Source organism: Anarhichas minor, unplaced genomic scaffold (genome assembly GCF_050575085.1).
Source record: "Anarhichas minor isolate MPS153535 unplaced genomic scaffold, ASM5057508v1 ptg000002l, whole genome shotgun sequence".
In the NCBI taxonomy this organism is placed as follows: Eukaryota; Metazoa; Chordata; class Actinopteri; order Perciformes; family Anarhichadidae; genus Anarhichas; species Anarhichas minor.
This window is the reverse complement of record NW_027466448.1, coordinates 2777128-2802800: the sequence shown is the minus strand read 5'-3', so window position 1 is coordinate 2802800 and position 25673 is coordinate 2777128. Positions and strand designations below refer to the sequence as shown.

The following is a 25673-nucleotide window of genomic DNA, read 5'->3' as shown; positions in this document are numbered from 1 at the left end:
CTAAGGATGTTAATAAATGTTCTCATACTGTACCTCAAGTAACCTCAAGTTTCTAAGTGCATGAATTCCAATGGAATACTACGCCAATGGCTGTTCTCCTTTTTACTTGACAATATTTGCATATTGCTAAAGGCCTATGGGCTTTGTAGGCATACATCAAGGCCTGATGCTTTATTAAGCTCAGTAAACTCTTCTGACTTGTAGAACTAAAAAGCTCTTGGCAAAGTGTAACTCAGTGTTCCTTTTGATAACCAAGTAGCACCAGAAGAGGCCTCTGAGTTAAGCAATAACCTGCTGTGAAACAACGATATAAAATACTTGCCTGAGCAGGTTCACACTAGAATCTTTTTCTAGCTCTTTGGCACCTCAGTGATATATTTAAAGCGATAAAGAGCAGGTAAACAGGGGAGGGAAAAACACAACAACTAGCAAAGTGGAATAAGCTTGTAAAGTTGTGACTAGTTCAACATGGCTCTCCTTGTTAACATTCAAATCAAATGCTATTAAGTCCTAATCCTTTTAACAGGACTCTCGTGATGAGAAAATTGCACGCAATAATCATTGTCTATAGATACAATGAAGGGAGTGTCAGTTTCCACACTGGAAGATGCCATATTACGTATTGAATTAAAAATAACAATACAGCAATAAAAATAACACAATAGGCTGTTTGTCACACCTGTGCTTAGTAAGGCACAATTGAATTGTCCTCTATTGACGTCACTGTTTATCTGTTTTTTTTTTACTCTTACTATAAATGTTTGTTAATGAAATAGTTATAAAGACCAAAGTTAACAATTTTAAGATTTGAATATAAAAGCTTCGAAGCAAAGTTTATCCCTGTTTATTAAACAAGGAGAGAAAAGAACATCCGAATGCTCTCCTCCCACAGAAAAGAAAATATTTACCACGCATTTTAATGCGCACAGGAAGCAACGTGTTTGTTTGTTTGCTTACCGGACATTGAAGGAACACGTAACCTTTACATATTTAATGACGCAGGCGGGCAAACCTCCTCCCAAAGAAAGCTTGAGGCCACTACCTCTGCGCAAGATGTAATTAGTCTTTTCTATGAAGTCATACAAGTGCAGTAATTAATGGCGTTTGCACTTAATACGCCTCTTCCATATCATGTAACTCTTAAAGGGGAAAGGGGTTTGATTGGATGTGTGTAAAAACACCTCGTGTGACGTGAAGACAACAGGATCAAACAATCAACAAATGAGCCATGAAATTTCAGTTTTATATATTTTAATTTATTTTAATTTACATAATAAAAAAAAGTAATGTATTATATAACATTCAGTACAGAAAACAGTTTTCTGCTCCTGATGGGAAATTATAATTATTCATCAGATTATACATATTTGCTTATTTCACACTTATAAAGACAACTAAATGCTATTATGTAACTTCAGTAAGATGCAATGTAACGTGGGTAAGCTTTAAAGTGGTGTTGGAGTGTCACTATCTGAACTGATCTTCACAAGGAGCTCGAGATCATTTTCCTCAGCTTCATCACTTCCTCGGTGGTGAGCTGCGACAGAGAAGTGGAGCTGGAATTCAACATAAGCCCAGCCGAGGGACCCATGTCTGACCCCCCCTTCCCTCCTGGGACTGTGTCTTCATAGGACGTTGAGGCTGCAATGTCTTCCTGAACTGTCCAGGGAATAGAGTCAATGTTCACTGGGATGGGGGAGGCCTGGGTCTCTTTGGCATATGTGTCCCAGAAATAAAGGGGTTTGGAGATTAATGATTTATTAATCTCAAATGGATAGACATCTTGGCTGGCTGCACTTTTCAGAATACCGCCTGTAGGCAAAGGCTTGTAGGTGGTGAAAGTATTTTGGCTCGCATTGTGGTGTCTACCAGTAGTGTGGGTGGTTGGTATGGGGCTTGGCAAATTCCTTCGCGTCAGCCTCAGGTCCTCGGCGGAGCTCTGGTGTTGGGGATTCATGTGAAATGTCAGGTTGGTGGGGAGGAAGTCTGTGTTCTCCCGCGGAGGAAGAGTAGGTAGCTGCTTCGCGCCAAGCATCGCGGCTGAAGACCCACACTGCTGGAGCCAGTTACGAAAGACAGACAGCGGTACCTCAATTTCCATCTTGCCTCCGTTCTGCTGAGAGAAGCTGGGCAGAAGGTGACTGAAGTTGACCTCCCTTACTTCTGGACTCCCCTCTCTTTCTTCTTTTGCCCAGATACTGTGTATTTCTCTTTTTGGAGAGCTGGGTTTTTGTGGCATTGTGGTGGCGCCTTCGTCTGTTCTCAGTGTCGGAGCAGAGTCATATGACGGGCTGCTTGAGGCTGCTTGAGTTATGGCTTTGAAGTCGACGGCATACGCCTCACTAGCTTTCACAAGATGCAAATATGACTTGTCACCTACACCTGCTTCGCCATCTTGTGTCTCACACCCATCATCTCTCACCACCTGCGGATGATGAGGAGTGTACAGAGGGGAGGGTTTGTTCAGAAACTTTGGGCTCTTGCTAGATGAAGTTGGGGTGAACGATGAGGCGGGGATGCTGTTGGCTTCCCGCCGTGATGCTTTGACGCTGAGGTTCAAAGGCTCCTTCGATTCAGGCTCAGTCAATCCAGATGTGGTCTTGTACTGTTCTGCTAGGTAGCGCAACTGCTCCAGCGGCTCCTTTGCCCTGTCTGTTGGGTTTAGATGAGATGGAGGGAAAGACAACCAGGGTTTGGGGGCAGGGGGGCTATATGGTGTCAACACCAAGGAGGGGATAGGGACATGGGGGGGCAGAACTGCGTGGGTGGGGTGAAAGTGGCGAGCATAGCAGGGCGTCACAGGGAAGACAGTCTCTTGTAGGTCTGATTGGAGGTTGTGATGGTTCTGTTGGAAAGATAAATGGTCAGTCAGTAGTTGAAGGTATAGTTGAGAATATTTAGGAAATATCCTTGTTCACCTTCTTTGTTAGATGAAGACGAGAGTAGGATGAGAAGATACCACTCTTTGTAGGCTAAATATGAAACTATAACCAGCAGGCACTTAGCTTAGCATAAAAACTGGCACTCGAAAAATGGCTTGCCAGGTCTCCTTCCAAAGATAACCAAATCTGCCCTCCAGCACCTCTAAAGCTCACTAGTGATAATATTACATTTTACAAAACCCACATTTTATAAACTACAAGTTGTTGGTTTGAGGGGGGTTAGTGCTGGAATATTTCTTGACTGGGAGCAGTGGAGACTAAAGGAAGTTAAGTTGTCATCTTTATAATCGTACGGATTAAACAAAACAGGATTATCGTGTTATTAGTCAACTTCAGAGGTGCTGGTACGCAGATCCGTTCCCTTTGAGAACCTAGTTGTTTCACCCCATCCTCAGTCTTAATGCTAAGCTAGGCTAATCCGATGTTGGCTTCAGCTACATATTTATCGAATAAGCATATTTTCCAGCATGCCAAACTTTTGCTTTAATGTATTGTTCAATGCACTATCAAAGAAAAAGCTTTGACTAAACCACTTAGTTAGGTTTATGAAAAACATCATGGTTGAGCTTAAAATAAGTACGGACACTTAGCTGAACTTCAAGTTGCATCTGAATCATAAATAATACCAACCTGGTGCAGAGGCATCAATACCAGTTTGCGTTTCAGTGGCCGCTGCCCGTCGTCTTGCTCTTTGCTGTAGTTGGCAAAGTGGAAGTGCTTCGGCTGATTGCGAGGCAACACGTTCACCAATATGCCTGTTAGGTGGCATTCGTATGGCAGCAGTAGCCTGGCACAAATCAAACGTGGATCAGATTAATGCTTTGAGAAAACACGCCACTCACTCTCAGCCTGACAGATGCACACGCATCGGTTGACTCACTTCTCGTAGTGTCTGCGGGTGCAGGTGGCTGCACTTGTGCTTCGAGGGTTTCCTCCGAGTGTGTTGTACACTTGTTTCCACAGCTGCTGGGAAGTCACCTGGAAGAGTGCAGGGCAATTTAGTGTTGTGATTTAATAATTAACAATACTATTATAAGCAGTATTAGAGAGAGTATTAATTCGTATTAGTTAATGACTAAATGAAAATAATTTTTAAAATTAATAAACTTTTACTGTGATAATATTAACAATACTACTAATAATAATTCAATTGGAAATATAGGATTACCTGGTGGTAGCCACCGAAGTCTTTGACAATCTTGAACATCACATATAGATCAACTGAAAAAAAGAAGGAAAGATACACAAAACTTAATACACGTCATTATTAGAATGTAGGGCTTTTAGAATTGCAACAGTTAATATGCAGGTTATATTCTTAATTGGTTTGTTTGTTCTGTAAAATATCAGAATATAGTGATTGAGTGCAAGGTGATGTCCTTAGTCAGTACACCCAAAGATATTTAATTTACAACAACAGCAATTTAGCTAGAATAAATGTAATTTTTGCTTTAAAACATTACTTTTATCTCATTAAATGGTTGATCGATTTTAACAGGTTTGGATTTTACGTCAATCAGCGAAACAATCATTTGACTAATCATTTAAAATCTGAGTTATTAGAATCAAAATTAGAATCAGTAATTTATATCCATAGGCAAATACATAATATATAATCATTATACCATATCATTGTAATGTTGAATTAATAGAGGACTTTGTTTGGTGCATTAAACAAGTGAAATGCATTGAAAAACAACAACAACTTGCATCTCAAAATCTGATCAAATGAACAATATAATAAGTACTTTGTTTGAAGCCCAGATTTGGGATTCTCTCGACGGGTGTATCTCTCTTCTTCATGAACGTGTAGAGGTCTTTGAGGAATTGTTCCTCTGTCATCTCCTCCACGGGCTTTCTGGTTCTCTCCTGTAGGATCTCTGCCTGTGCCATTTCCCTGTGTGTCTGGGAACACAAGCAAAACACAAAATATGATCTTCTGTTTGCACCGACCTAACATTCTCTGTTGACAATGCCTTACTGTTTCGATGTCACATCACCTTGACTGATGATTGATAAACGCGCCCCGTTTTTTGACCATATATCAATCGAAGTGTTACCCCGTGTTTGTACAGTAGAGTCCTCCCTGTCCCTTGAGACAACACACCATTAATATAAAACTCAAACATGGCATCAATGCCCTCTTTCATTCCTTAGTTTCCATTGTTAAGTAAAACTGTTAGGGATTACTGACCTGTCAGTACACGTTTGCTCACACTTAGAATATCTGTCCCATTCAAAATACAACACAGCTTTTTCCTAATTTAGTTCAGAATCTTTACTTTCATTTAGTTATTGTTTTTAATCATTTACGATAATTACATTAGTATCGTCATGTTCATGTTTTTTAAACATGTGGATATAATGTTGTGAATATGGACATTATTTATAATTATTTATACTTTTTTGCAGAATAAGAGTAAGAAGAGCGTATTAAATGCATGTCAACCTGAAAATGAAAATACAAGGCCATATATATCTTGGCACCAAAATTCTTTATTCTAATACTCGCAAAAGTATCAATTGAATAAAATCATAGAGCAGATACATTCTGGATTCTATCTGAAATATTGTTCCTCACCTGTGTTTCCATTAAAGGGGATACGCGTGGATGATATTATTGCATTGCCCTGATGATCAGATAACAAGCTATTATAGCTTACAGCCCGATGTTCCCTCCGCTGTGGTAAAAGAGAGCAGAAATCACTGCAGCCAGTGCGTAATGTCACACCACGTCAGTCGCACACCTGTTCCTAGTATCTGTGTGACAATGTGGGTGACTGGCTGAGGGGGTGTTTACTCCAACGTCTTCCTGCTGAACTTGCTATCGGCAGACCAGTTCAACCTGTTCTCGAGCACGTTTCCAAAAATGGTGCGCTGGATTATTCCACAGAAATTTGCAGGATTGAGGAAATATGTGGGTTCATAATGCTCAGTTTTGTTCAAATGAGTCAAGTATGAATATTTATTGCTTTACAACCACTATAAGACAACTCAGAGCCCCTAAAATGCATGAGACGCTACTCATCATTACCAAATGAGTATAAGAATAACTAAAATAACAATAAATACATTATTTTACTACAGAAAACACTACAGCAGTGTCACTGTGGGTGTTCAATTCAGCATTGTAAAGTTGCGTGCATTATAATATTGCATTATAATCTCAACATATACTTTTTTAGCATGTATGTTGAGCACTGGCAACATAATTAGCCATGTAGTTATCAATGTGGAAACAGGAAATGTGAGATTTTGATGGCTGTCTAATTGTACAAAGTGGTCGGGGACGCATTGCGTAAGGGTGATGTGTCTTTACCGTTTGAATGCAACCAATTGTTACGTGGGTTTTCAGGTATCCATTTATATATAATTGCGTTAACCTTCAGTGTCCTGTTTTATTGGCAATATTGGGCAAACCCAAAATCGCATCATCGCCAAGTCTTTTGTGTAACATTCATAAAACAAAAAGTTTTTTTTCTTTTAAAGAAATGTTGGCCATCAGTCGGCTATAACATTGAATTACCCAATTAAATAAAAAGTAGTCCAACTAGGTGATAAATTGCCATCTGTCCACACTGTCGGTACACATTCTGATTAAATTATAAACACACGAGGGTGTTGCCTCAGATAATGAATAAGAAGAGACAGAAACTATAATTATTGTTGATTGATGATTGTGCTCTCCCATCTCAGTATAACTTCTTGGGTTTCAGCAGCAGTAGGACATTTGTCTGCGATATTGTTCAGGTTTAGGGTGTTTTTCTGGGTGTGGCACTGCCCATATCAGAACACAGCATATGATAGAACCATGAGCTCATTGTTTTGCAACAATAAGAATGTAGAAACCTGACATGTTTATCAGGAGAAAGATTGAATGGGGGAAAGTTGTTGATGTTGGACGTTAATCCTCTGAAGCTCTAGATTCCTGCAATTCTATGTTGTGAATCACCCTGCGGTGTTGAGGTACACGATGAAACAGCATCGACACATTTACTTCTCTATATTTGACCCAATATTTAGTAGGAGTGAGAGTAAGATACTGACGTAAAGAGGTCAGCCAGCTAAAGAGAGAAAACGGGAACGGATTCCAACCAAACACAAATAGTGTTGAAGCAGAGAAAAGAAGGATTCACAAAAAGATCCGCACACACTGCACACACTGCACAGGGAGGCGTAGGTCGAATGTAGCCAGTTTACAAGGCCCCTCCCTGTATGCTCCATTAAGTTTGTTCAAATTGATAATGACTCAAATATGACTCCTACCTCTTTCACATCGCTGCCAATTCCCCGCATCATTCTACAGCCCCATGAGCAGGGCCAGGGTGGGGCTGAAGGTGTTTTTTTTACCTACCGTCTGACAGACAAGCTTAAACCAAAACAAGAAAGTTCCACTTCAGTTTGTAAACATGGAGAAACATCTCCCTGCTGGCCATTTGAAAGAATGCTGCGTCACAATTTTAAGCTTATTGACCAACCATGCGTTATTTGACACGTTTGTGTCAGAATGTGTTGAGTCCTTATGGCTGCGGCCATGGTTCAAATCCAACCAGCGGCCCTGTGCTGCATGATGTCCCCGCTCTCTCAATACAGTCTCAATCGGTCCCATCTAATAATAAGGCAACAAACATGATCGTAACACCACACCCAGAACGCACCTTTTTAATCCAACACAAATGGCAGAGTCACATGTGTGACTTGGAATGTTCAGTGAGTGTATTTATTATTTGAGTATCTGAAAGCAGATCCACCCGGGGCTGTTCTGGAGATGAATATTAAACGTCCAGTTTAAAGATATATCTGACAGAAAGAACCTCAAATGCATGGCCAGTTTGGATATCTAGATAGGACGCGTTTCGCTCGACAAAGGCTCATTGCTGTGTGTTTGTTTTAAGATTTCTCTGCACACTAGTAGCCAGACACGATTTAATGCAGCTTTAAAATGTATCAATTATAAACAGATTCAATCAAGCAGAACACCACAGTTTCTGTTCTGATAATATGCTAAAGGAAAGAATGGAAGAAGACTGTATGATGACATGTTTCAGAATCACACGGCAAACTTCTGCTAGGGACAATGCACGAAGAACAATATCTTGACATCTTCTCGATAAGACAGCTATGACAGAATCTTAAAAACCGGTTTAACGTTTCCTTGAATCATCCTCTTCAATTCTATAGAGTATAACAATAATAATAATAATAATACATTTTATTTATATAGCGCTTTAAAAGGCACTCAAAGACACTTTACATGTTAAAAACAGAAACAATAGAAGCATTTATAATAAGAACAAAATATACGCCATAACAATGGCCTTACTTGTACTCCATGGTACTGTGCTGTAGCCACATTGCTGGGTGGAAACTAATGAGGTCTGTTCATGTTAGCGTTTATGACACACATGGCAAAGTGGTCTTTCACAATGCCGAATTGTTCTTAAGGTGTTGCGCAACTAAATTCTTTAAAAAACGGAAGGTTATTTTAACAAATTGCTCTTCACTGAGCTAATCCCCTTCCATCAGGGCTCCTGTGAGACATTACGTATTGGTATTCTAAAGGAATGAGAGCCTTCAGGTTTACTTTTTTTGGTCCGCCCCAGAGAGTAACACCTTCCTTTTCACATCCTTTTTATTACGACTCTATTGTCTCGGATAAGGAATATTCAAAGCATTTTCATTTTTCAGTGTCACAACATATGATTAGTGTACTGCACACATTCATCCATCAATGCCAAGCAGTAGATTACTTTAATTGGTACAGGTTCAGCAGCAGGTGCGCTTGATGCGTTGAATAATAGTTGGCCCTGGAACTGACACGTCAATGTTACTGATTGCACCAGTGCCGTCCCTGTAATGACGCGTCTACGGGTCTGCAGTGAAAATAGGCCAGTTGCCATTTTGTACACGTGTGGCGCGGAAAAGACAAAACTAGAAGATTGCCATCCATAGTAGTACTTCATCAAAATGAAAAGGGATCAACATGTAAATGTGGGGCTGTGGAAGCAATATGAGAGCTGTATGATTATCACAAACTGTACGATCATCATTGATGTACCCACAAAAACAGATGTTTGGCACAAAACACAAATTGGTAGAATAAAAAACAAAAGTGACAGATGTTTAAGCCTATGAGTGCATGATAAACAGTAGTAAGAGATCAAACAGTCTAAATCCGTTGGATTGAGTTCAGAAATCTGTGTGATTTATGCATAAATCACGATCATAAATATTCAAGTAGTTGTTGAATATTTTGAGTGACATTTCCACTGGTGCTCAGTGTTGCTGTATTCTATTTCATTGACAAGTTTTGAACTTTATTTCATCTTTATATTAACAGGGATAACATGTAAAACACAACATTGAAGTCAGCCGTGATAAAATAGAATTATAAATACAGACATCTCATCCTAAAGCAGATCAATCAAGCAACTTAGGAAGTGGACATTATTATTTTTTGAAAGAACAGTTTGGTTATAGTTTAATTTGCGTTACTATTGAGTCTATTGCACGTTGATTTAAGGAAGCAGCAGTAGCGATCTGACTCTGCCGCTTACTTGAAATGAGTAAACACAGACCATGTAATAAGCAAATTGATTTGACCGACCTGAAATGATGCAATGACTGTAAACCATTTTTATCATATTTATTATCCCAAACTCAGCAAATAAAACCTGTGTCTTCAATCTCACCTAAACTACATAACAAAGCCTTTTTTCCGCTAACAGACAAAGGGCACCACCCTTTGTCTTTTTAGCTAAAGGACAGGTTCACTATTTATCAAGTCTGACTTAAAACACATCGTAATCTCATCCCCACTCGTCTCATGTCGCCGCTTGGGCAGAAGCTCCTGTCATCACTAAGGACACCAGGTGGAGTGTCATAGTTTGATGAGCTGGTTTAGTGTTGTAGAAAGTGAAGCATGGGTCCTGACCAAGCGCAGAGTGGGACGAGTTGGGATCACAAAGCTTTGGTTTGACCAATTCACCAGCTCTCCCTCCCTCCCTCAAAAGACGTATGGGTCTTAAGTCTACGTCTGTGCTTTGAGAGTCTAATAAAGACGTGAATGGATTCACATTGATGTTGGATAAAAGCCCAGAGTGAGAACAGGTTGGTTATGGTTAGTGAGATGCTGTCCTTTGTCCTTCATTGCTCCAACTGTCAAACAAAGAAAGCCATAATTGGTGCTGGCAGATGGAAAGCTATTTTTAGAAGTACCCGGTAATGATGCTAAATTATATTTGCAGATGATCCAGTTATTTCCTGATCTGAAAACTTCTTTATGCATTTTAAAACTTCATAAAAGGGCTACTGAAGGGCTATACAACCATTTTTTTTAAATAACACTTTTTGCATTTTTATTTATTTGACATCAATTCAGTTTTTTAAGGAATCTGTTTACATTGCAATGCTTTTAATGGATTATTTGCATTCAAACATCTGTCTTCATTATTTGATAAGATTTCAAAATAGTTAAGTTATTCCCAAAAGCCTTTTAAATATTTTTCTCTCTCTCCATTTGTGCTGATTTATGCATTGTCCTGCAACCAGTGTCTTATATTACAATATTCAACGCACTCTATTAAATCACTTTGCATTATATATATGTAAAGTATACTATTTTTCATGCATCAGATTGCTCATCACGCATTCAGATGACTATGATATTCATCGACCACATTCCAATGAGGAAACTTTCACCTTCATCGACTTAACCGTGACGAGCCGCATTGAAAAGAAAACATCCCAGATTCCTCTTTCGCCCTCAGCAGACCTGCTCGTTTGACAAATGATGTTTTGCACTGTGACTGGAGCACATGTTTGTTTTCAGAATGGTAATTCTTGGATTTGGTCACATGAACAGAAAGAGAAATGGGATAATTAAGCATCTGGACAGCTTTATTGATGTTCACAGGCAGGCGTCTTAAAAGCCAGTGCTTCTGTCTTACAAAGGCGGAGAGCGGCAACTATAGAAGGTTTGAAGTTTTTAGGTTGTCATGCTTTCACTTTATGTTTTGTTTTCTATATTTCAAAAATCATTGTGTGACGACCCCCTGCCCTTCCCTGTCAATCCGTCATTTGCCATGTTTTCCAGATAGCTGGTGGCAGGGCATCGTTAGGGTCAACTGGGAACACCTGGGCCTGTTGTTACCAGTCTATAAAGTCCTGGCTGCTGCTACAGCGCTCTATCTTTGTCACCTTTCATGCTCCTGCTGCAATTATTTGCATGTCCTTTTCTTTGGTTTTGTTCTGTTGCCTTTGACTAACTTTGATTTTACCAGTCACACCCACTACTCTGATTGTTGTTTACGTCTCACAAATACCTTTCTAATCATTATCCACGGAATTTGCATATAGCGAGGAGGATGTTAACATTCCCCACCATGATGACGCTTGATCATAGGTTTAACAACAGTATACGAATAGTATATGAATGTGATTCAGCAAACCACAGGTTAACTTGTTTTTCAAGTTAAGCTTTTCAAGTGCTGTTGTGGAAAAAAAATATTATCTGCTAAGATGTGTTTGAAAGTTTCGGTAGCAAAACATAAGTTCATAATTCATTAAGGACTTTAAATGCAACTGCATTACATCAGTTGTTCCATGTGTCCAATGAAGTAATCTGAAGTATCACATTATCTCCTCTCAGACATAGCTGTCTGAGGCGTGGCCCCTGTTTCTCGTTTTTCTTTGACGTACTAATCCTGTTGTCATTGTGTCGAATCTCTTTGCTATTTTATGAAGATGACACATCACAATAAACGGCTTCAATTTGAAATGCAGGCATGCATGTGTGGGTGGGTATAAAAACAAGCAAAGTCACACTCCACAGTGGTGTGTCTCTCGGGCACAGACAACTTTCAGCACTTTGTATTTCTAATAGCATTGTTAGCACATGAAAAACCAGTGTACCACAACATATACAGGAATAGAAAAATGGTGTTTGGTATGTTATGTTGACATTGGTGTTCATGTGTTAGATTACTAATGAATATACACAGTACAGTGCTGTGCAGAGAACACAATGTCTCATGGGTTTATGAAAGGAACATTGATCGGCTGATATTAACAAAAGGTGTTGAGAGAGTGTGTTGGCACTGGTGATCTTTTAGAATAGCTAAGAGAAATTAATCTTAATACTGCTTACAAATGAAATGTTTCAGGACCCACAAATAATACCAAGATTTACAAATGTGTTTAATGAGTTGTGAGTATTTTAAGGAGTTGAAGAGTGCATTTTTAAATTCCACAAACCAACACTAACCAATTCGAACAAATGCAAAAATATTTTACAAATACCAAGCAACCTGAATAAGTAAATATTCTACAAATCCAACTTCACGTTCATTAATCCAATATGATTCGTTATTAAAAGCTTCCTTTTAAATCTTTTTTTTTTGTATTTAAGTGTGGAGTTTCCGTAAAAAGGTCTCTGCTTACATTCAGCGGAATGTGTCCTTAAAGTCTGAATATTTTCCTACCTGTGAAACCAGCATTGCTAGCATCGATGTTGACGCTACGAATGTTGCTGTTTCCTTTGTCTTCATTAGTTGTAGTTCTTTAAGATAATCAGATGCGTGATCAAACTTTCTGCCCTTCAGTTCGTGTAGCGCCTCATAAGGCACTGTTCTAACCACATGCCTTAAAGGAACTGCGTATTACATATAGGGGGACTAATTGGCGTAAATGAAATACAATATTCAGAACTATGTTTTAATCAGTGCATAATCACTGGAAAATAATAATCGTTACATTTTTGTTAGCTTAGAAAAAGCCATTTTCAGGAAGCGGGACTTCTTCCACGGAGTCCACCATTTTAGATTAGATTAGATTAGATTAGATTAAATTAGAAAACTGTATTAATCCCCAGTGGGGAAACTCATCTGCCACCAAATAAACTCATACAGACAACAATAGACATAAAAACACATTACAACAAATAAATAACACCATTAAACATTTGAGACATGAATATCATCAGTAAGATACTGAATCTAAAAGTGTTCATTAAAACATCTGTCCGCTGCTATAGAACAAAAGACCTTCTGAGTCGTTCAGTAGAACACTGAGGCATCCTCAGCCGCTCACTGAGTGAGCTTCTGAGTCCATTAAAAACACAGTGCGATGGATGGCCTGCAAAATACACACTCATTCTTAACTTGTCCCTTGTTCTCTTTTCTAAAGTGACCTCAAGTGAGTCCGGGGTGAGGCCAATCACTGAGCCAGCCTTTCTGATCATCTCATTCATCCTATTTTCATCATCCACATTGATGCATAGTGTCTGAGATTTTTACTGTGTCTTACACTCACTGCCACTCTGAACTAAAACAATTGAATAACGAAATAAGTCATTGGAATCATCAAAGTGAGTCTGACACAGGAAACAGGAAACCACACAGCAGGTGATAAGCAGGGTAATCCCATAAGGTGCGTGCAACATGTGGTTTCCTGGTGCGTGCATCGTGTTTAGCGGAGTAGTATTACAGGACCTTGTTGTTGCAGACTGAAAATATGCACTGAAAAATTGGCCGCCCTGTTGCAATGTGAGACAGTGGAGGAGATAGTATATCAAGGAACTGACATTCAAATGAGCATGAAAACAATGTGCCTTTCTTTTAATTCCTTACTGTCATTTAGTCCGTGTATGCAACCAGTGCAGCCAGTTACTGGGATCGTAACATGTTTTATTCTCCAGTAAAAAGTTGTAAATAGATGTTTTTTTTGCAACAAGATGAACATGAATTGCACTTTCTGGTTATTAGAATTTGGTCAACGCACTGGGAAAGCCATGCCAGGAACTCTGTTTAGTTTTAGTGAAATGTTGAACTGCATTGGTCAAAACACAAGCAGAGTAAATGCTGTGCTTTATTATCAGGCCCTCTAATCTACCAATGCTTTACTTGTGTGAATTCCTGACAATACTACTCAGTGGTTAAAGGGTTGAAGTGTCATTACCTCGCCACACGGTGGAGCTGTGGCTCAAACCTTCATATTTCTTTGCCTGCATTGAAATGCCATGTGCTGAATATGGCATTTCATATTCTTCGTGTTTAATCTTAAATGAAAACCTGCTACCCATATGTGTACATGTTTTTTTTTTATAATCAATATTGTGGCCTGCACATGTTGACAGTGATCTGAGGTAGGCAACAAACAAATGTGTCAACCATGGAGAGGGTTCTCAGCTTGGTATTACTCTTGCAGTTGATGTTGCTGATTTCCTCTTCTGGTCATAGATAGCATTTTTCATTTCTGCCATGTTTCTACCTCAGCACCATAGCAGACTGACTTTAATGCATAGGAAATGAAAAGCGAATACAGATTTCCTCTGAAGTTATGCTTTTTTAAAAAAATGTTTTAAATCAACAGACCCTGCCATATTCGTAATGGAACTTTTTCACCAAAAAGACGGTTGAACCTCAATTTAGTTCTATGGCGACAGCTGTAAAAACAAAAAGCAAAATCCTGCTGCTCTGCATCTCGTTCTCTGCGAGTCAGCAGGTTAATTATAATTTCAGAGGCAAATGCTTAGATTGACAATAGATATGTCTGGTGAACTGCTGCAAAGGTCATGCCAAAGAGGGACTCCAAATGTCAAACACCCGTCTCTGAAGTTTAAGCCTTTGTAACATCTGACGTATTGATATTCTCTTCCAGACACCAAAAATGTCATTACTGATGTTTTGATGCAGAATATGCGTTTGCTGCTCCGATGGTAATTGATCATTGATGGACGTCTGTGGAAGATATGAACTTCAGAAGTGCACGTGCATGTGTGCGAATGTGAGCAAATACTCCTGACCTTTTTTGCCCTCAGTGCCCTTTCAAACCAAGATCGAATTTCTAGCAGTGTTAACCACCTGAGGCACTATAAACCAAAAGGGGCATAGCAACAGTTTGGAGGAAATTTATAACGTAGCAAATGTCACTATTTGCATGAGTCTCAAAGGCAACGCTTTGAAAATATATAGATCAATCTTTTTCTATTTTTAGAAAATGTTATCCCTAGGGGCTTGCCTTAATGGGATAATGGCAGCGTCATCCATACCAGACAAATGACTAAAGAGAAAAATAGCTGCTGACCATCAATTTTGATGACATCAATCTAACCCTAACCCACCTATGAAGGCCTATCTTACGATCTATAACGAGCCCTTTAAATAGAAAAAAAAAAATGCTGTACCTTTGACTTTACACCAACAGTGTGCCCGACCAAACCTAATTTTAAGACCAACACGCCAATGGGCGCACAGATGAGCGCAAGCTACTTAAACAAAGTGGGCGTATGGCGTGACAATGACAACTACGTCAGTTCGGAAACTCGCTTCGCACCAGGTGTAAAATAGGCCTCTGTGTGTTTTAGACCTTCAGAGTCTCTGATGGAGAGGGGCAAGTTGCTGCATGCATCGATGGCAGAATGTGGTAAGTGGTGACAGCAGAGCTTCAGTTGTGGAACTGTCGGAGGTCTTCCTGAAATGTTTGGAAGCAGAAACACAAATGATATCGAACTAGACAAAACAGACCACATGTCTGCGTGGTTTAGCTGCTCTTGGCAGTCGAAAAATCCAAGAAACTGTTGTCGACAATCAAAAGATAATAAGGAATTTTTCCGCCACATATCGAACCTCTCAGTGGTGAATCTGTATAGACTTTACACAGCAGTGGGCCTATGAGAAGTTGCTTACTGGAGATGTAAATATTGCTAAAATTCATTGCAAGTCAGAATATATTTATATTTTATTATTATATCTATATACATATATATATATATATATATATATATGTATATAGAGATATAATAGACAAGATCACACTGTTATATGTTACATGTGAAAATGTCATAAGACTAGATATCTTCATGATTATTGATTGATGGCCTAAGCGATCTCAAAGCTGATTTTAGCTAAAGAGATACGTGAAAACAAAAAAGGTTTTCCTCAACAGCAAAAGATATAATTGTTAGGCAAGGACGTCGTCTTTTTGCGACTATAATCGCAAAAAGAAATTCAGCGGTGCTCATGCATCTCCGTTGGTTGTCATACTGGAAAGTTTGAACCTTTTCTCTTCCTCCTTCTGCGTCTCTTTGACTTCTCCTTCTAAATGGTATCCAACCATGAGCTGGTAAATCAGCACACCCACCACTGCGCCCAAGAAGGGTGCACAGATGGGCACAAAGAACCAGTAGGTGTTTGCTCTGGAAGAGAATAAATGGGGAAAAAACTGTAATGCATGTTGTCATTTTACATTTTTTATTCAATTCTCCTATACTGTAGCAGGCCTTAATAAAATATGAGTGCATAGCAGAAGTTACAGAGATGCAGTGTTACGGGTCAGAGAGCATGTGAACCATGTCAATATAGAGACACTCCAATTTAAATATATTTAAAGGTGCAGTGCACCGATTTCACACATTAAGTTTGGTTTACTCATCGGGAGGAGAACTACTGCTTGTCTTCTGTGGCCCCTGTGGCATTATGGGAAATGTAGTGTCCAGTGTTTTTGGTGCTTTAATCTATAGGGCTTCTAAGGACATCTTGGCCTCTGCTACTTTAATATTGATTTAAAAAAATATATTGTTTCTTGTGATTTCCCACTCATAAAAGCACAATGCTAAATTGCTACAATATTTCCAGTTTCACTTGTGCTGTATGATTCTGCCTCCACAAAGCAATTCTGCATGTCTTTGTTCATATCAGCCACAAAAGAAAAGAAAAACACATTAAGAAACGCAATCAAATGCATTGCAAATTACATTTATATTTGTATTCATTTGTATTTCTACTGTGCGTTTTGGTGGAAATGTTTGATGTTTCAGACACGCTGAACTGCACTTACCTCGTTGTCAATATAAAAGTTAACAATGTGAATTAAAACAAAACTACTTTTCGTTTCTTCTTGGTTAGGTTTAGGAAAAGATTTTGGTTTGAGTTAAAAAAAAACGTTTGTTACATAATTTACATACAGGGCATTGGTTAAGTGCACAAGTTACATACCAGAAATATGGTAATAACTCATGAATTTTGGTTTCTCATAGAACATGACATGAAGAGCAGTCTCCTGGGTGAAAGTCCTGTGGTTGTTTGACCAATCTACACAACTTCCATTCTATGTGGACTACGTCACTATTTATACCCCCCCCCCCGACCTCCTCCTTTAGTCTCGTCATAAATACTACGGCCACTAGAGGTCCACGACTTCTTCTTGTATTCGTATATAGATGAACAAAGGTGTGACTAGTTGACAGCCTGATGAACCTACTAGAGTGTAACAGGCGCCTTCTAACCCATATCTTTGAGGCTGATAACTACTGATAACTCCCATTCTATTGGCTGATAACGTTCAAAGCGGATGCACCGTGATATCCCTGCAGTTCAATTCTGTGCTATACTCACGTGAAAACCTCTCCACCCCAGCCCGCAAGAGCCGTGAAGATGCGCGGCCCCAGGTCCCTGGCTGGGTTGACGGCATAGCCAGAGTTGAAGCCCATCGAGAGGCCGATGACCAGCACCACGAAGCCAACAGTGAAGGGCTCCAGACCTCGAGGGACTGGATTGTTGTTTGGATCAACTATGGCCAGGATGCACGCAATCAATGCAGCTGGTCCAATAATCTGAGGACCAGTGCAGGGAGAATGCTCTATTAATGCTTTTTGCTACATTTATTTCATGTGATCCTTCATTATTTTCATTGATAGGACAATATTCCTGCTGATGCATGAACAATCAATTGAATTTCCTGAATAAAATGTGGGCATTGTACATTTCTGCAAACCAAGGATGCATTGAAACTCAACGTTTCTAAACCAAACATAGGTTGCATATCATTGAACCATTTCTAGATACGCAAATATCAACGTTGTAGAGTTTTAACTGCTTGTTATGCTTTCGGTGTTTCAAAACTAAATTACGTTTCGGTTTAGTTAAAGATCACGGTTTGGGTGCTAATTTGAAGCTAATTTGTTAATAATAAGTTACGTCAAAAGTAACATCATCCAGGAGGAATTACTTTCCCTCGAAACATATTTGAAAAACGGGGTGTGGAAATATGGGAACATAATTTCGAGGAGACCTGGCTTTAATCCCACAAAACTCAATCTTGTGAATGCAATTGCTTCATGATTCCTGTGTGGTTTAATCACCTCTAAGAAGTTGTGATATTCACAGGGCATTTGTTCTGCAGAAGTTGGCAAGCTGTCAAACTGGAAACTTCTCTTGAAGGAAAATAAATGTGAAATCGTGAAATCTTGTCAACTTTTTCATCAGAAAACAGCACATAACTCCCGTTGTCCATTTAAAGTATCCTGACATCATTGGATAGAAGCACCACAAGGAGAGCTCAGGGAAACACAGGGGGTTCTCTTCAATTAGCAGGATTGCATCGTCATCACAGCTCTGGACTTGACAGTCGATATTGTATAGAATATGACCCCATATGCTGTGGCATGTCATGACCTACATGATGCGCTGCAGCGGCAGCGCTGGCTGGTGGCCACCCTGGCCTGCACATGTACTGCAGTTCTTGTGAGATTTCATTGCAGCACGCAGGAAGTGCTGTTTCAGAGCCAACGGGGGGTCTTGAAAGGGTAAACTGACAAAGTCAACAGCTAGTTGATAGTCTTCCCGTCTGTTAGAGCACAGATAATACGAGCAAATTGCGGTGGCAGAAGCTCCTTGCGTGTTGTCAATAGATTGTTTACTTGCATTTCTGTCTGCTCAGACAAACTAGCAAACTTCTCACACCTGTTATAGGAACAAAAGCTCTGTTTGAGATAAACACCTGTAGCCGTCAGCAGCAGGATTATTTGCGTTGTATCTACATTGTCCAGATTTTTGATGCACAGTGTGTCATTTTACGCACAGGGTACCTTCATTAATTATTTGAATCTTCCGACAGAGCGGGATCTAATCATCTGTTCTAGCTGTTCCACACAGATTCCAAGTTTAGACAATCATATCAAATGGATAGTGACACTGTCCTCATTAGACCGTGTGCTGCTCTTAAATGGTTAAAGAGGATGACAGGAGCTGACGTTTTGGGATTTACTATTAAGCCATTACTGGAGTGCCATATTTCCATGTAATATTTCCAAGCAATAAGAGTTTGGGGCTCCAGCAGTGGAGCCATGCATGTCCCACGCCGTGAAATGTCCAGTACACTTTGTCTTCAATGAACGTCACTCAGCCATGTTTTTCAATCAGCCGTCTCTTGGAAGACGAGGTCTATTCAGCTCCACCAGACATGCGTCACTGTGACTTCAAGCATCTATTTAAGTCTGTGATTGTGTTCTTATTTTACTGTAACATATATAATTGAGGCTGTTGCCTAACACAACAGAGAATAGTCTCTGTGCTTCAACTTGTACAATCACTTTAGCTGGAGTTTATGGCCTCTGAGAGGGAGCGTGCTGCTTTTAAGATGCAGCCGCCTTGTACACTGAGTAGAGGTGAAATGCTTAAAGAAAATCACTGTTACCTGATCAAAGATTCCGTTAACCAAGGTGAAATGTTTGGATGGATATGTGGCGAAAATCCCAGCAGTGGCATTTGTCCCCACCACAATCAGCTCCCCAGGGCTAAAGTCCCATAATGCATCTGGTGGGGAGAATGTACAAACCAGTTAGTGTACCACCGAGTAGACAACAGTCCTGATTTGTCTAAGGAGTACAGTTATGTGTCCCGTTAAACATCTGTTTTAATCTGATTCTTCCTCTTCAGTTTCACGCACCAATATACATGCCGAAGACAGTCGCTGCGCCCAGAAAGGCTCCCAGAGTCTGGAAGAAGAAGAACAGCGGGAACTTCCTCCAAGGCTCTCTCCCAAGTAAACACAGCGAGAAGGTCACGGCTGGGTTCAGATGACCACCTAAAGATGAGGAAAAATATGTAAAAATGTTCATACATCTATGATCAGATTCTATGTGACTCAACCCAGGAAAACAAAAACACATGGAGGCTGTTTTATCTCAGAGAAAGGTCTCTGTGACACAAATTAAATTGGAGGGAAAGATTCCGAAAAAGTATCCCTTTTTTTCTAACCTTGAAGGGGGAAATAACTGCTCTGATGGCACACTCGTGTGGGCGCCTCGCTTCTCTTCACACCTTAATCGTGTCAGGGTAGGAACTATCTAATTATAAGAGCTTATTTTCTCAGCTGCAATGTGTGTTAGAGGGGGACAGCCTCATTATAAAGGCGTTGGAGAAGTGAGTATGAGTGAAAGTGAGTATGAGTGAACTGCAGAACCCTTTGTAGTGCTGCATGCTTTTGACAGAGGATACTGTGATTGAGGATCGACTCTCTCACTTTCCTTTCAATTACAGACCACATTAGTTTTCAAGTTCAGGGGTAAGTGCCCCCCTCCTTCTGTCTGTTGCGTCTCTTTTAAACTTTGCATTCCTCCGTCCACTGCCTCCTGTTCTGCTTCCCCTGCTGCCTCATTGCTGTCATTCTTCAGGCAAACACATCAGTGGGGTAAATACTGCGTTTCAGATAACTGCCAGTTCACCCTTTGCTGATATGTAGTGTCTGTCAAGCCATCAATAAAAATGACTCCCTGTTATGCTGATGGAAGTTGAATTTAAAAAAAAGCAGAGTCTTGCGGAAATACTCTGTGAATGACAGTGATGCTAATGACTGTAGCTGTATTTTACTTGATGAAGATAAAGTTTTCCTCCCTTTTTGCTCAGTCAACCCTTTGTTGGCATTGGCCGGTATGTATAAATGTATATTAATAATGATAGTTGCAAAATCAACCCCTTTAACTATGTTTTCTTTTCTTCTAACCTCTTTCAAATGTATAGAAAAGTCATTGAAGTGGTGGATCTGTTCTCCACAAACTGGGCTTGCACATTTAATGAACGTGACAAAACACGTGATTGACCACAAAGCCTTTGTTATTATACCAAATAAGGAAACATTACATGCGTTGTATGTTTTTATGGGCTATGTAAGAAATGTTTGTGTGCCTAAAAGACATTTTCTGACAGTTTCTCATAAGTAAATCAAAATAGAGGATCATTAACCCTTCAAATACACTGCAGCATATCCTCACCTGAGATCTGCCCACTCACAAGGATGCCCAGTGTTGCAGCAAAACCAAAAGCAAAGTTGACGGTGAGGAACGTGCCGTGGGAGCCTCTGCTCAGAACCAGCTGTGCTACTGCACCACAACCGAACATCTGGATAGAGGAGTGGGGGGGCGACACTTCAGACAAACAGCCTGGAATTATTTGCTGGACACATCTAGCTTTTATGCCTTTCAGAAATTTACAAACCATCCACTTTTTTTTTTTTTTTGAGCTCCAACCTAGAAATATACAGTGAAGTTGAAAAAGACACACCGTGAGATTAAGTAGTAGAACACCTTCAAAGAGAAAAATAAAGCCGCTCAGTGGCCTGACCCCGGGTCAGGTGTCAGCTGAGTCTTGCTTTCGGTCGTATCCAGGGTGTGTCTCTTTGACCTATAGGTCATGTGTATGTTACGGATGGCCTTTGTGTGGCACTATTGATGCCGACAACAATCTGACTCCCCCCGCCAGGCCTTCCTCCACGGAGGGCCAGCTCTGACCACCGGGGGGGACCACGCTGCCAGCGGAGTGAAAGGTCTCCTGGAATTAACAGATCAGTCACAGCTGGGCAGCAGAATAACAAATGGCCCGGCGTTTCACCGTCGGCGCCCTTTCCTGATATTTGTGTTGTCCGTGGGTTACCGTGAGAAGGTTGTTTTGACGGACTAATAAACATTGTGCTTTAATTTAAAACAGTATCGTGGCTTACCTCGAGTGTCGAAACAGCTTTCCGTGGGGACTGCAGCTGCTGTATGAAGTCTTGTATCATTAGCAAAGAATAAGGATATAAGATAATATGGTTTTGTGTTAAGTAACAGGAGATAATTAATGAAGGTGTTAAAGTAATAGGGAATATAGCTGGAATTATCCAGTGTTTCTTTGCTTCATCGACATCTGTGAAAGCAATAATTGAATGAGAGGAGAGCAGCAGTTAAGCTTCCTTTACCTTTTAGCACTAGTTTAAAAGTCGCCTTTGAACATCAAATCAGTCTCACAGAAGACACCTGGAGAACCTAACAAAAAAAATGTATTTATTATGTGCCAACAAAAAGCTAAACTCTTGCCAGACACCACAACACCCTCCACCTCTTTCTCTACACACACATGTTGGACGAGGAGACAGAATCCCCCGGGGAATTTTCAGAAGGTCTTTTTTTCTCTTTTCCTCACGTTGAAGCTGCTGGAAAGCTTCAGAATATCGATGTTAGTGAGAAAATCTTGCAACCTGTGAACCGTTTCTCACGATGCGCTTTGCTCGCCTTATCACGTCTTTAATTGTCGGTTGGATTCATTGGATTGTTGAATCACACAAATGGCATACACTTACTCCACGATGAACGCTCTTTTTTCTTTTTACATATCTGACATCTTCTCAGACAGATTCAGTCATTTTATTACATCTCTATATGCTCTGCACTGGACTTAATATATGTTTTACTTTTTGTAACAAGTGGGTCATCTACACACGCAGGTATTAGTCACGATTATTTGTTGTGGTGGAGATGTTTAGTTTACCAAAACGCCAAACTAGCTCACGGTTCAAATATACGTTTAAAGTCGTTGTATATTTTAAGTGAAAAATAGCATAGTATGACAAAAACAATAAAATAATAAGCATGCAAACTGTTATGTTAATCATGCAAATATTACAGATGCTTCTTTGAGTGTAACCAAAGGTAAAATGATTTCCCCCCCGTTTCCTAAATAGCACAACAGCACAGCTTGCATTCCCGTTCAATTTCATTTAATTGAACGGTAGCAGACAACATCTGAAAAACATGTATTCAATTTTAAATTGAGGTAACAACTAGTTTGTACTGAGTACACATCTGGCAATTTAGTCTATTGTCCTTGTTCACAATGATCCACTCAGCACTCACTCGCGACACACTCTTTACTCACCACCAGAATTAAGGTTCCCAGGCACTCTGCCAGGGCCTGGCGGAGGAGCGCATGTCGGATCAGAAAGGTCCCTGCCGGTTTCTCCAAAATGTCTCTTTGGTTTCCCATGATGCAGTTATCATGAGATTACCTTGAGGTCGGCTCTGTGGTCTGACATCCAATGTGAGTCTGTGGCTGTGCATCAGCTTTTAGGGGTCTCCCTTGGATCCCTCCCTTTGGACTCCCTGCCACTCCCAAACACATTTACACCCATCTCTTCCTCACAGTGTCTGTGGCTGCTGAACTGCTGCTTACTGACTTACTTGCAGCATTTCCCTCACCACAGCGCAGACAAACATAACAAATAAAGCTATAAAGTTGCACATTTACTCTTGTAGCTAACGGATGGTTGTTTTTCTTCCGTTTCCTGCCCTACTTTAAAATTACACCCAATTAAAATGCAAGTCTGTCTGTACATAATTGTGCACATTCATCAAGCAAAGGACTTCATCCTGAGGGACGTGGGATGACGAAGGCCCTCTCCCGAACCGATCCCTCTTCACTAGCCCTGCACAAGCTGCGGAAGACACTCCACATCACAGAGGAACGTGTACACGGTCAGGTACACCGTGGGGCGCACACAACGCTCTCCACCGTAAGTAGGAAACATCCTTCACCATGCATACTGATAGATGCCGTGCTTAAGCAGCTGTTAGAGCTATTTCGTTATGTCTCGCTGTAAATTAACTAATTCCTGTGTGGAATGTGGGCTTGAAACGTTGCACTGTACCTAATATGATAATATACGCATGGAGAGTGTCGATTCTTTTGGACTGGGTTGTTGTTTCACTAAATGCAAAGCATTTTCAAAATAATGACAATGTGTAGCAGTCCTTCATTCGTTTGTACTTGCTGTCATTTCCCTTTTCCCAATTCATTTTATGCCGGCCTTAAAACTTTGGCGACTTTTCAAGAGATTTTTCGCTTTGATTGCACTACGATTCAGACAACGAAACAGGTAATTTAGGTTTAGGAAAAACATCATGAAAAGATAAAATAACTACGTAAACAACTTCACTTAATGTTGTCAGAGTAGTGTAGGTCTATTGGAGAATAGCAGAGCCGGTGCATAAACAAAGGGTGTCTCCCCTGTGTTTTCTGACCACAGATCGGAAAGCCAAAGCAGGAAAAGTCAACAGTAAATTTGAAAAGCACGTCACAAACATCACTAACGTAACCTCAAACATAACTCAACAACACTTTGGGACAAGAACAAGGTCTTCCGGCACCTCTCACCCGGTTGAAAGTCCTGTGTTTGTTTGAAACATCCTACTGCTTTGTTTCAGTCCTCATACTACGTCATCACACTCCCGGAGCGTCTCATAATGACGTGAATGAGTTTACATTGTAGTTACTTGTGCTTTTGGTCTTTTTCTCATCTTAACGTTCTGATAAAATCAAACAGGTTTGATATTATCGTATGTTTTTTGTCTTAACTCATGCAGATAGTGAGGACCAATGACATAAACATTGTCCACGGGCTGGACTGTCTCCAGCTCATCCTATAAAGGTGAGGGTATTATATTATATTATATTATATTAACGCACTCCTGCAGCGAGCGGCGTCCTCCAGCCGGCTCCACGCCTACTGAGCTGAGCTGTCGGTTGAAGAGCCATTCACTGTGATTACTCTGAGTAGTGTGCATGGCAATGAATTACAATATGATATCTTTGAATATGTTTCCCACTTCGGTTGTGTACTCGGTACAAACTAGTTATTAACTCAATTTAGTTGCTTTTTAGATATAAAGTTGCTGAGAGGGTGTGAAACACCAGGTAGACAGTAAACACGGAGGTCAAAGTCTCGGTTCTCTTGGACTGTGGAGGAGAAAGTGTTAAGAGTTACGGAGTGAACTAGAATGCCTCTTCTTGTGTCACTGCACACTCAAGGGCAGCTGTGGCCAAAAGCTGCTTCTGTTTCCGCTCCATTGTTCAACAGTTTTTCTTCTTGTAAGTTTCCACCAGGAGCAGGGTGTGAAATACTCTCAAAAGAAATGCAGTTTTTAGACTCTTAGTCTTTTCAAAGTCTTTTAAACGTCTTGTAGTGTGTGTGGTACGCATTAGCTGAATGTTACAATTCCCCTGAGTAGATTAGAGGATAATTCAGATCACCTGTTGCGCAGGGCGTGGGGGCCGGCTCCTAATTAAATATTGAGAGCAGCTTGGTGCATTTCACCTCTCGGCCAATCAGAGTGGGACATCGCCCTTTCTTTAGTGCTTAAGAGAGGTCAGGAATTGCACACTCATGGCATTCTGATCCTCCCTTCTCTTAATGCAAACCTCATTTCAGCAGATGTTGTCAGAATGGAAACTCTTTAAACTCTTTCGAGACTTAGTCGCTGTCTTAGCTTTTCTAAATTGCTGTGATGACACCAGTCAGGGCAAATTATCAGGCTTTTCCCCAAAAATGTCAGTTTTTTTTTTTCCCCCACTATGTTGTATCAGGTGTACTGCTGCATACAAAACCTTCTTGGCATATTTCCACCTTACTTGAGTCATTATCAGTTCAGGCTGAAGACCACAAGCAGCTCGGGGCTACATTAGCTGCTACTACCAAAACCTATTTCCTCTGATCAAACTGTCAGCGGTTGAGAAGCATTGTGGGTAATACAGGTTTTGACAAGGAAGAGGGATGTATGAAATAATGGAAGACTATATCTCTGATTCCGCTACATCGATTTCGATTTTTAAACTGTCCATCGATCGTGAGTCTGACAGTGTTGTG

At 40.3% G+C, this 25673-nt stretch overlaps 1 protein-coding gene across 1 annotated transcript; it reads right to left on the bottom strand.

Moving 5' to 3' along the window:
• Positions 1–15959: 15959 nt before the first annotated feature.
• Positions 15960–23017, bottom strand: LOC142955938 (aquaporin-3-like). Its single transcript, XM_076097241.1, has 6 exons — positions 22910–23017; positions 20992–21118; positions 19668–19805; positions 19416–19534; positions 17336–17553; positions 15960–16137 (listed from the first exon to the last, which is right to left on the bottom strand). The coding sequence occupies exons 1-6, from the start codon at positions 23015–23017 to the stop codon at positions 15960–15962; spliced, it is 888 nt and encodes a 295-aa protein (XP_075953356.1).
• Between the last annotated feature and the right edge of the window lie 2656 nt (positions 23018–25673).